The sequence below is a fragment of the Oncorhynchus tshawytscha genome, linkage group LG22 (assembly GCF_018296145.1).
Source record: "Oncorhynchus tshawytscha isolate Ot180627B linkage group LG22, Otsh_v2.0, whole genome shotgun sequence".
Taxonomy (NCBI): domain Eukaryota; kingdom Metazoa; phylum Chordata; class Actinopteri; order Salmoniformes; family Salmonidae; genus Oncorhynchus; species Oncorhynchus tshawytscha.
Genome location: NC_056450.1, coordinates 4,545,835 through 4,557,883, shown reverse-complemented (window position 1 = coordinate 4,557,883; position 12,049 = coordinate 4,545,835). Strand labels below are relative to the sequence as shown.

The 12,049-nt window shown below is 41.0% G+C and overlaps 1 protein-coding gene across 2 annotated transcripts in view; it reads left to right on the top strand.

The window, feature by feature from the left end:
* LOC112221611 (TOX high mobility group box family member 2) overlaps positions 1-12,049 on the top strand; it is a 115,691-nt gene that overhangs the window by 58,800 nt on the left and 44,842 nt on the right. For both annotated transcript variants that reach the window (XM_024383786.2, XM_024383785.2), the window contains exon 3: positions 4,328-4,387. In XM_024383786.2, the coding sequence (XP_024239554.1) occupies positions 4,328-4,387 (60 nt within the window). The remainder of the gene's footprint in view (positions 1-4,327; positions 4,388-12,049) is intronic.

Below are 12,049 nucleotides of genomic sequence, written 5' to 3'. Positions count from 1 at the left end.
CTTTTTAAACATAGTGGGATATCTTAATTTATCCACAATCTTTGTTAGCACTTTTGCAGCTACTCTGTTGGTTCCATTGCGCCAGGCCAGCTCAATCAAACCCTTATAAAGTATTTGAAATAATTTTAAATAGTATTTGAACCCAGGTCTGTGGGATAGTTGTATTGATGTGCAAGAGGAAATGAGGACATACAGCTCCCCAGATGTTCCATAGTAGCATGGTAGCATTATGGCAGTCATATTACCCCATCCATCAAAGGGTTTCTTCAATGCAGCCTGTAATTTTCAAATCCAGCATTGAACAATCCCGCAAGCCAAGATGAAAAGACAGCAACATTGTATTCTACTATTAGCACTGTAAATATTACATGTATTCCCTAGATACGCTAGTTAGCATTACTTCCACCTTGTGGGTTCATTATTTTTGAAGAGCCATGCTCGTCGATGATGGCAAGGCCTGACCTAGTTCTGGGCCATCACCCCCCCCCCCCCTCACACTCTCTCTCTCTCTCTCTCTCTCTGTGTCTTTCACACTCTCCCTCTTTCTCCCTGTCTCTCTTTCTCTCCACCACATTTCACACTGTGAAACATAGCGAGAGGTGGTCCCTGCTGAACAATTACCATGCAAAGCAATCCAAATAGAGATGTTTGCCGAAAACAACATGTGTGTAATTACTGCTTAATGACTCCCTTGTCTAGTCAGAATGCACAATTAGACCGGCAATGGGGAAGCACTGCCAGTGCCCACTGGAGAGAGAAAGATAGAGAGAGGCAGAGACCGAGGTTGGCAGAGAGAGGCAGGGAGAGAGACAGGCAAAAAGAGAGAGAGAGAGAGAGAGAGAGAGAGAGGGGGGGGCAAAGAGGGTGGTTTCTGCAGTGAATGTGGAGTAATGGCTGCACTGATAGCATTCAACTGAGGATAAATTGGCATTTTAAATGGGAGAGCCAGTGCAAGGAGAGCTATAGCAGAGCATAGGAAAAGGCTTACATTGGAATATATGAGCAGCCATGTTGAATTACAAAATGTCTGACCTTTATCTGTTGTCTTGGGGGTTGATTGGTAGTTGGATGGTTTCAATTTGAACGTCAGATTTTCATCCCACCTCCGTGTTGAAAAGACAAGACTGTGACATGAAATAAACACTTTAATTCTTTATCCATTTTGTTTAATGGCATAGCTTTAAAACAAGAGGATAAAATATTTAAAAAATGTGTGTATTTGTTGACTGTACTATGAGACCCAGAAGAGGGTCTGTCCAACCTTACCTCTTTATCTCACTTTATCTAATCGCCGACATGACAGTGGTTTTTGATACATTAAATTAAATACAGTAGTCCAAATACAGTATGTGGACGGACTGTAGAGGCTTTCATATGAAACAATTATATCACCCTGTACCACTCATTGATCAAGTTGTTGTTCACAAATGTGGTGTGGTTTTGAAAGGAGATAAGCCTGTGATCTCACAAAGCTAAATGTCTGACAATATATTACTTATTCAAAGCAAACAGAATGTTGATGCTCAGTATTTAAACTATGCTTATATAAACTGAACAAAAACATAAACACAACATGTAAAGTGTTGGTCCCATGTTTCATGAGCTGAAATTTAAAAAAATCTCTGATATATTCCATATATACAAAAATCTTATTTCTCTCAGATTTTGTGCACAAATTTGTTTACATCCCTGTTTGTGAGCATGTCTCATTTTCCAAGATAAGCCATCCACCTGACAGGTGAAGCATATTAAGAAGCTGATTAAACAGCTTGATCATTACCCAGGTGCACCTTGTGCTGGGGACAATAAAAGGCCGCTCTAAACTATGTAGTTTTGTCACACAACAAAATGCCACAGATATCTCAAGTTTTGAGGGAGCATGCAATTGGCATGGTTACTCTAGGAATGTCCACCACAGCTTTTGCCAGAGAATTTAATGTTAATTTCTCTACCATAAGCCGCCTCCAATGTTTTAGAGAATTGAGCAATGCATCCACCCGGCTTTACAACCGTAGACCATGTGTATGGCATTGTGTTAGCAAGTGGTTTGCTGATGTCAACGTTGTGAACCGAGTGCCCCATGGTGGTAGTGGGGTTATGTTATGGGCAGGCATAAGCTATGGACAATGAACACAATTGCATTTTATCAACGGCAATTTGAATGCACAGAAGTACATTGACAAGATCGTGAGGCACATTTTTATCTGTGACCAAAAGATACATATCTGTATTCCCATTCATGTGAAATCCATAGATTAGGTCCTAATGAATTTATTTCAATTGACTGATTCCCTTATATGAACTGTAACTCATTAAAATCTTTGAAATTGTTGCCTGTTGCGTTTCTATTTTTGTTCAGTATAGTTCTCTTTAAGTAGCATAGTTGCCCCCCCAAAAAATATTGTGTGTTTTGTGCAGTGCTAAAACGTGTTGAATATATTCTTGGAGACAAGAAAGGGAAAGGGAAAGGGGGTTACCTAGTCAGTTGTACAACTGAATGCCTCCAACTGAAATGTGTCTTCTGCATTTAACCCAACCCCTCTGAAACTGAGGTGTCATTGAGACGGCTTATTTATGTGTCTGGGTGGTGAATCTAGAGTTAGGAATAGTAATGTATTCTTTAGAATAAGCAAGTAGATCCTCACAAGGTTTCATTTGAATGCATCATTAACCAACCATTGCCTCGGGTCACTGCTCATTCCCCAGTCATTACTCGCTATTACTAATAATCTGGTGTAATTTGTGAATCTCTCTCTTTCTCTGCCTCTCTGTATCTCTCTTTATCTCTCTTTATCTCTCTTTATCTCTATGTCCCTCTTTTTAATATCTTCCACTGTGGATATTTTCTTTCACCCTCAGGGATCGTATCCATCAGACTTCTCAGGTCATCATTTCTTAGCCAATCACAGTGGCCCATCTGTGTTCACTGATATTCTACCTGTGTTTTTCTAGCAAGCAAACCTTCAATCCATTTCTTCTGGATCGGAAAAGACCACCCATTAAATCCCACTGTATCTCCCCATCTGTGGAATTTGAAATAGAATGCTGTTTGATCATGTTTTCATTGCCGTCTGTCTGTTCCCCTTCCTAAACCCACAGAGCTAGGTGATGTGGCCCACGCTATGCAAATAATTACTTTTGTCAACAAACAAGAAAACATTGTCTCTCCTTCATGCCTTTAAATAATTCCATAGCGGGTTGAGAGCTGGTATTGATATATGTCTATGAATGTCCTGTATTACCCAATGCACGGTGAGGGCACTGTCAAGGTTAATCCCATTTGCCATATAAACGGCTTCATGACAGATCTGAGTGCTATGGAGAGTCCAAGGTTGTACGACAATATATTGCTTTCTGTTGGGCCATAAAAAAAATTCTCCATCACAATGGCTTCATGAAATTCTCTTGTAGTATCTTCAGTTTAGGCTTTGTGAACTTTTCTCATTCTTAAGAAATGCATTTTAAGGTGTTAGATGACTATCAGGCAAGAAGATTCCAACTGAAAAGTGGTACTCCTCATGAATTTCTGTGTTGCTTCAAATCTGGGCCTGATTCATAAAGCATTTCAGAGTAGGATTGCTGATCTAGGATCAGGTCCCACCAGTAACCTTTTTAATTGTGATCTAAAAGACAAACTGGTCTTAAATCAGTACTGGGACACTTGATATGGCCCCTGAGTCCTCAAAGGGGCCTATGTCTGAGTAGGAATCTTTCCTAAATTGTGGCCCATCTGTAAGTCACGCTAACCATAGCAATGTAGCTAAAACAGCATAGCACTGTAGTTTGTCTAGTGTCAGGGCCATGTCATAAAACAGTTCAGCCACGCAATCTGATTGGAGCACAGCCATGCTAAAACCACAGTAAAGGCATTCCCCTTCATTTATTAGTGTTTAGCATTAGGGTCAGCATCAAGTGTTCTCTTCTCTTAGCATACTCCTCATTGCTTATACCCCATGTGAGAGACATGGCATCCCTTCCCTTCAACAGCCAAGTACTCATACACACACATGCGCACACACACATGCACACACACACATGAGCACACACACAGTATACACATAGGGTATTCTCGACCCCACGGGGGAAAGCCCATCGCTCGTCACTTGGCTCAACTAGCCTAATTACCGCCCACTGATGAACTGTAATTACCGACACTGCCACAACGAGGTTTAGAGAATGTGACAAAGTAATTAGACTCATGCTTCAGGCCACCCGTGAAGACATCACTACTTCTCTCGCTCTTTCTTTCTCTTTCTCTCTCTTTCGCTCTCTGTGTTTAGAACTCTTATTCACATAATATTTGTTTTCTTTCTATTTCTGTTTACAGTTTGATGGTGACAACATGTACATGAATGACAATAACCAGGAGTTTCGGTCACCAAGCCAGGTGAGTAGGCCGGATCACCAACTAATACCGAAGTTTGAAAAAACAGGTTCTACCTTATGGTCAAATGCCATTCTATCTGTGGCGGCTGCATCAGCTAAACTGAAGCGTTTAAATGTCTAATAGCAAAGTATGAAAAGCAAAAACAATTGAACAATGTTGCTTCAGAGCTATCACCCTCCTGGCCATCCACATGTTGTAGTTTTCTCTATTCCTAACATGGAGAGTAACTTCCCATGCTTAATTATTGACTAGTTATTATGGAGTTCCCAAAACCAATAGCTGTGTTACCTAGTCCAGGCAAGGTAAGGTGTGGATTTGTTTTTACCAAAACAGTTTTCACTGACTTACTTGTCTCAAACCCTTTCGTTCCATTGAGAGCATAGGCCATGCACAAACTTCCTCCAGACTTGTTGTATTGAGGTTTTACAGTATTAAAAGGTGTTATAAGGTGTTGTTAGATTTCTGTCTAACTAGCCTGTTGGGAGCTTAGGAGTGTAGCTAAGATAGGAGCTGACCCAACACTCACTCCAGTAGACTGGGGGGAGGGGAGCAGAATACTCACAGCTAGAGCTGGAACACATGGGAAGAGTTGTTGATACAGCGGCAAACCTTGATGCTTTAACAAAACATGACAAGGTTACAACTCCTCATCAATTAGCACTTGCCAACAGAGAGGGAGGGAGAGAGAGAAGGGGGGGAGAGAGAGAAGGGGGAGGGAGGGAGGCAGGGAGAGGAAGAGGGAGAGAGAAAGAGGGAGCATGAGTGCAAAGTTCAGAAGACAAAAGGCTGAGTAGAGACCCCCCTAAACCTTTCCTAATAAGATTGTATTGTCTTTGATGTCTGGATTGACTCCATATAATGAGGGGTCGAGCGATAGATTTAGCAGTTTATTGGCTGCTCATGGCTCATTGCAGAATTACAAGTTCTACCGTGTTGGCTTCTCTGACGACATCACTGGACACACATTGGTTGCTTTAATTGGGAAAACTGTCAAGCACTGTTGTCCATCAGACTGGTGATATGTCAATCAACACCTACTTTAAGTGATCAAAGGTCTCAACTGACATCTCTTTGAACTTAAAAACTTCTTAGGGCTGAGATCCCGCTAACGGGGTCAATATGACAACAGCCAGTGAAAGTGCAGGGCGCAAAATTCAAAACAGAAATCCCATAATTAAAATTCCTCAAACATAGAAGTATTTCACACCATTTTAAAGATACACTTCTTGTTAAACCCACCACAGTGTCCGATTTCAAATAGACTTTACGGCGAAAGCACCACAAACGATTATGTTAGGTCAGAGCCAAGTCACAGAAAAACACAGCCATTTTTCCACAAAAATCAGAAATAGAGATAAAATGAATCACTAACCTTTGAACATCTTCATCAGATGACACTCATAGGACTTCATGTTACACAATACATGTATGTTTTGTTTGATAAAATTCATATTTCTATCAAAAAATCTCAGTATGCATTGACACGTTATGTTCAGTAGTTCCAAAAACATGCAGTGATTTTGCAGAGAGCCACATAAATTTACAGAAATACTCGTATTTTCATCAACATTTATTATAAGTGTTATGCATTGAACTTTAGATAGACTTCTCCTTAATTCAACCGCTGTGTCAGATTTCAAATAAGCTTTACGGAAAAAGGAAAACATGCAATAATCTGAGTACGGCGCTCAGAGACCAAACAAGCCAAAAAGATATCCGCCATATTGTGCAGTCAACAGAAGTCAGAAATAACATTATAAATATTAACTTACCTGTGATGATCTTCATCAGAATTCACTCCCAGGAATCCCAGTTCCACAATAAATGTTTGTTTTATTCGATAATGCCCATCATTTATGTCCCAATAGCTACTTTTGTTAGCGCGTTTTCACGAAGCGCGTTCACTAGGGGCAGACGAAATGTCAAAAGGTTTCGTTACAGTCCGTAGAAACATATCAAATGATGTATAGAATCAATCTTTAGGATGTTTTTAACATAAATCTTCAATAATGTTCCAACCAGAGAATTCCTTTGTCTGTAAAAAAGCAATTGAACGTGAGCTAACTCTCACGTGAACGAGCGTCACGAGCTTGTGGCACTCTGCCAGACCACTAACTCAAAGAGCCCTTATGAGCCCCTCCTTTACAGTAGAAAAATCAAACAAGGTCTAAAGACTGTTGACATCTAGTGGAAGCCTTAGGAAGTGCAACATGACCAATATCTCACTGTATCTTCAATAGGGGTAGCCTAGTGTTTAGAGCGTTGCACTAGTAACCGGAAGGTTGCAAGTTCAAATCCCCAAGCTGACAAGGTACAAATCTGTCGTTCTGCCCCTGAACAGGCAGGTCATAGGCCGTCATTGAAAATAAGAATTTGTTCTTAACTGACTTGCCTAGTTAAATAAAGGTAAAATAAAAATAAAATAAAAGGGAATGAGTTGGAAAACGACCAACCTCAGATTTCCCACTTCCTGGTTGGATTTTTTCTCTCAAAATAACACATCCTAGATCTGAATGAATGAAATATTCTTATTAAATACTTTTTTCTTTACATAGTTGAATGTGCTGACAACAAAATCACACAAAAATTATCAATGGAAATCAAATTTATCAACCCATGGAGGTCTGGATTTGGAGTCACACCCAAAATTAAAGTGGAAAACCACACTACAGGCTGATCCAACTTTGATGTAAGGACAGTCTGTGGTGCAATGTGGCGTTGGTGGATGGAGCGAGACATGATGTCCCAGATGTGCTCAATTGGATTCAGGTCTGGGGAACGGGTGGGCCGGTCCATAGCATCTATGCCTTCCTCTTGCAGGAACTGCTGACACACTCCAGCCACATGAGGTCTAGCATTCTCTTGCATTAGGAGGAACCCAGGGCCAACCGCACCAGCATATGGTCTCACAAGGGGTCTGAGGATCTCATCTCGGTACCTAATGGCAGTCAGGCTACCTCTGGCGAGCACATGGAGGGCTGTGTGGCCCCCCAAAGGAATGCCACCCCACACCATGACTGACCCACCGCCAAACCGGTCATGCAGCAGAACGTTCTCCATGGCGTCTCCAGACTGTCACGTCTGTCACATGTGCTCAGTGTGAACCTGCTTTCATCTGTGAAGAGCACAGGGCGCCAGTGGCGATTTTGCCAATCTTGGTGTTCTCTGGCAAATGAAAAACATCCTGCACGGTGTTGGGCTGTAAGCACAACCCCCACTTGTGGATGTCGGGCCCTCATACCACCCTCATGGAGTCTGTTTCTGACCGTTTGAACAGACACATGCACATTTGTGGCCTGCTGGAGGTCATTTTGCAGGGCTTTGGTAGTGCTCCTCCTGCTCCTCCTTGCACAAAGGCGGAGGTAGCGGTCCTGCTGCTGGGTTGTTGCCCTCCTACGGCCTCCTCCATGTCTCCTGATGTACTGGCCTGTCTCCTGGTAGCACCTCCATGCTCTGGACACTACACTGACAGACACAGCAAACCTTCTTGCCACAGCTCGCATTGATGTGCCATCCTGGATGAGCTGCACTACCTGAGCCACTTGTGTGGGTTGTAGACTCCGTCTCATGTTCACCCACGACTGCGTGGCCACGCACGCCTCCAACTCAATCATCAAGTTTGAGGACGACACAACAGTGGTAGGCTTGATTACCAACAACGACGAGACGTCCTACAGGGAGGAGGTGAGGGCCCTCGGAGTGTGGTGTCAGGAAATTAACCTCGCACTCAACGTCAACAAAACGAAGGAGATGATTGTGGACTTCAGGAAACAGCCATTGATGGTGAATAGCCATTGATGTCAGTGTTTCTCCTATATGAATTTAGCAGTGGTATACCACCCAATTGTTTTTCTGTGTTTTGTTTTAATATAATGTAGATGTATAGATGTACAGTGCCTTCAGAATGTATTCACACCTCTTGAATTTTTCATATTTTGTTGTGTTACCGCCTGCATTTAAAATGGATAACATTTTGTGTCACTGGCCTACAAACAATGCCCCATAATGTCAGAGTGGAATTATGTTTTTAGACATTTTTACAAATTAATGAAAAATTTAAAGCTGAAAAGTCTTGAGTCAACAAGCATTCAACCACTTAGTTATGGTAAGTCTAAATAAGTTAAGAGCTAAAATGTGCTTAACAAGTCACATAATATGTTGCATGGGCTTACTCTGTATGCAATAATAGTGTTTCACATGATTTATTAATGACTACCTCATCTTTGTACCCCAAACATACAATTATCTGTAAGGTCCCTCAGTAGAGCAGTGAATTACGAAAACAGATTCATCCACAGAGACCAGAGAGTTTTTCCAGTGCCTCGCAAAGAAGTATAGGTAGATTGGTAAAAAAAAAAGCAAACATTGAATATCCATTTGAGCATGGTGAAGTTATTAATTACACTTTGGATGGTGTATAAATACACCTAGTCACTACAAAGATACAGGTGTCCTTCTTAACTCAGTTGCCGGAAAGGAAGGAAACCGCTCAGGGATTTCACCATGTGGCCAATGGTGACTTTAACACATTTACAGAGTTTAATGGCTGTGATAGGAGAAAACTGAGGATCAACAAAAAATTTTACTCCGTAATACTTACCTAAATAACGAAGCCTGTACAGAATACAAATATTGCAGAACATGCATCCTGTTTGCAATAGGGCACTAAAGTAAAACTACAAAAAATGTGGCAAAGAAATTAACTTCATGTCCTGAATACAAAGTGTTGTGTTTGGGGCAAATCCAACACAACACATAACTGAGCAGCACTCTTCATATTTTCAAGCATGGTGGTGGCTGCATCATGTTCTGGGTATGCTAGTCATCGATAAGGACTAGGGAGTTTTTTTTAGGATAAAAAGAAACTGAATAGAGCAAAGCACAGGCAAAATCCTAAAAGAAAATCTGGTGCAGTCTGCTTTCCAGCAGACACTGGGGGACAAATTCACCTTTCAGCAGAACAATAACCTAAAACACAAGGCCAAATATACACTTGAGTCACTTACCAAGACGACATTGAATATTCCTGAGTGGCCTCGTTAAAGTTTTGATTTAAATCGCAAGACTTGAAAATGGCTGTCTAGCAATGATCAACAACCAACTTGATAGACCTTGAAGAAGAATTAAACAAAATGATGTGCAAATATTGTACAATCCAGGTGTGCAAAGCTCTTAGAGATTTACCCAGGAAAACTCTCAGCTGTATTTGTGGCCAAAGGCGATTCTAACATGTATTGACTGAGTGGGTTGAATATTTATTTAATCAAGATCTTTAGTGTTATTTTTCTATATATATTTTTTTACAAATGCTATAATGGTTCTTCCACTTTGACATTACATTGTATTTTGTGTAGATCGTTGGGGAAAACAATTACAATTAAATCAATTTAAATCCCACCTTGTAGTACATCAAAATCTGGAAAAAGTAAGGTGGTGTGAATACTTCCTGAAGGCACTGTATGCATGCCCCAGGAAGACCCAGGAAGACTCCCCCACCACCCCCTTTGTTGTTGATTAGATCTCTAGGTGCAATCTCTAGGTGATGTCTTGGGGATGATGTCATGTTTTTTTTGTTGTAACATGACATTTGTGGGTTGCAAAATGTATAACTTCAATTGCACATATGCCAATATACTTTTGATGTCCCACCGGCCCATCAATATTGTATGTCTGTGGAATTTAAAAAAAAGTATATTATAGAGTTACCTTTGAGTGTCCAGAGCTTCTTGTGTCTAGCTAGCACACTTCAGCACATAGTCAGGAGATTACATTACATATGTAATCTAGCTAGCACACTTCAGCACATAGTCAGGAGATTACATTACATATGTAATCTCAGGCCCTTTCAAGAGAAAAACACTAAATAGAAACAGCTTTCATTGATTCTAAGCTAGGAAACAGGTCTAGTCACTCAGTGGCTTCTTCCAAAAGGTATTCATTTGTTTGTTGTAACAGTACACGGAAGGGACATTTTTTGTTTGTTTACCAGCTGAAATTCTTGATCTGTGTTGACTGCATACCAACTGCATACCAATATAACTGATAATATCAATTAATTCACCCTATGGACATTGATTTGTGTCCCGCGTTTCATTTGAATCTGGGATTTATCTGAAATATATGCTTTATAAGAGTTTTATAAGCTCGTTCAATTATGCTGATTTATATATTCCTTACCACAAAGCATAAAATCTATCATTTGATGTTTTCAATCTGTCATTGAATGCACATTGTTCACAAGCACTCATCTCCGAGTGCATGAATGTTCATTGCTATACATACATGTAAAGTATATTTAGTATGCATCGTGTGTTAACATCAACAAACATGGCCACCATATTCTGTGTGGCATCATGGGTAGTATAGTAGTGTAGTGTCCCATTCAAGTCTTTATCTAGCCTGCGTCCATTCAGCACGTTATGAGTCCGGCGGTGCCCCGAATAATCAGGCTGATTGGGCATCAGGCAAGTGTGACTGGAAGGAAATTATCTTGTGGGATTGTGGGTAATGTAGTCTCCTCTTTCAAGCTCAGCGCATTGAGTGTCTAGCAGTGCCCAAAATAACCAGGCTGATTGGGGATCAGGCCAATTTGACGGACAGGAAATGCTTTGATTGGGATTGGTCTGTCAATCAGCAGTGAGGGTGATATGTTTGGTTCATTACAGACTGGAGCCGGTGTGTGTTTATGTGGCCATCGCCCTCCTCTCTGTTTTTACAGTCCTTATCCCACTGGGGTTTAATTTACAATAGAGTTGTAAACTGATGGGATTTACAACTTCCTCCCTATGTTGTTATCAGTCACTGTACAGAGAGCAGACCTGGGTTCAAATAATATTTGAAATCATTCAAATATTTTGAGCATTTGCTTTAGCATATACTTTAGAGTACTTAGAGATGAGTATTTGAAATGATTTAAAATAGTATTGGTACCCAGGTCTGGTGTGCAGAGCCAGAGGCAGAAGGAGAGAAAGAAGGAGAGAAATACTTTTCTCTCTGTTACCTCGTCTTTTTAAAAACTTTTGTTCCGACCCTGCCTTGCTGTAGAAATAAACTCAGGGTCTTCAAGAACTAGATAGTTTTAGCTTCTTTGTGTTTCTGCCTTTGGTTCTTCTGTTGTTGAGGAGACAACGTGGGCCTCTATTGATTTAGTCACAACCACAGGGGAGCAGTTGCTGATGGTCTAGATTAGAATAGAAACTTCACCTGTTGGTTAAAGTCTCTCTCTCTCTCTCTCTCTCTCTCTCTCTCTCTCTCTCTCTCTCTCTCTCTCTCTCTCTCTCTCTCTCTCTCTCTCTCTCTCTCTCTCTCTCTCTCTCTCTCTCTCTCTCTCTCTCTCTCTCTCTCATACTAACACACACACATTACACTCCAGGTAGACCCATACAATAAGAGTGGTCAAGTCTAGGGTTGCAAAGCTACCAGTAATTTACCAAAGTTACTATAATCTTCAGTCATTTTGGTAATTAACAGGTCAGCTATGGCAATCTACGGTAACGGGTAATTTATACTTGAATAACTTTAAAAAAAAGATATATATATATATATTATGAGTTTGTAAGCGCGGATATCGACTCTGCCGCTCGAGCATGCTTTTGGGGCACAGTCGATAGCGCACTGGACTTCGGCTAGAAGGTTGAGGGTTCGAGGCCTGCTCTCTGCCAT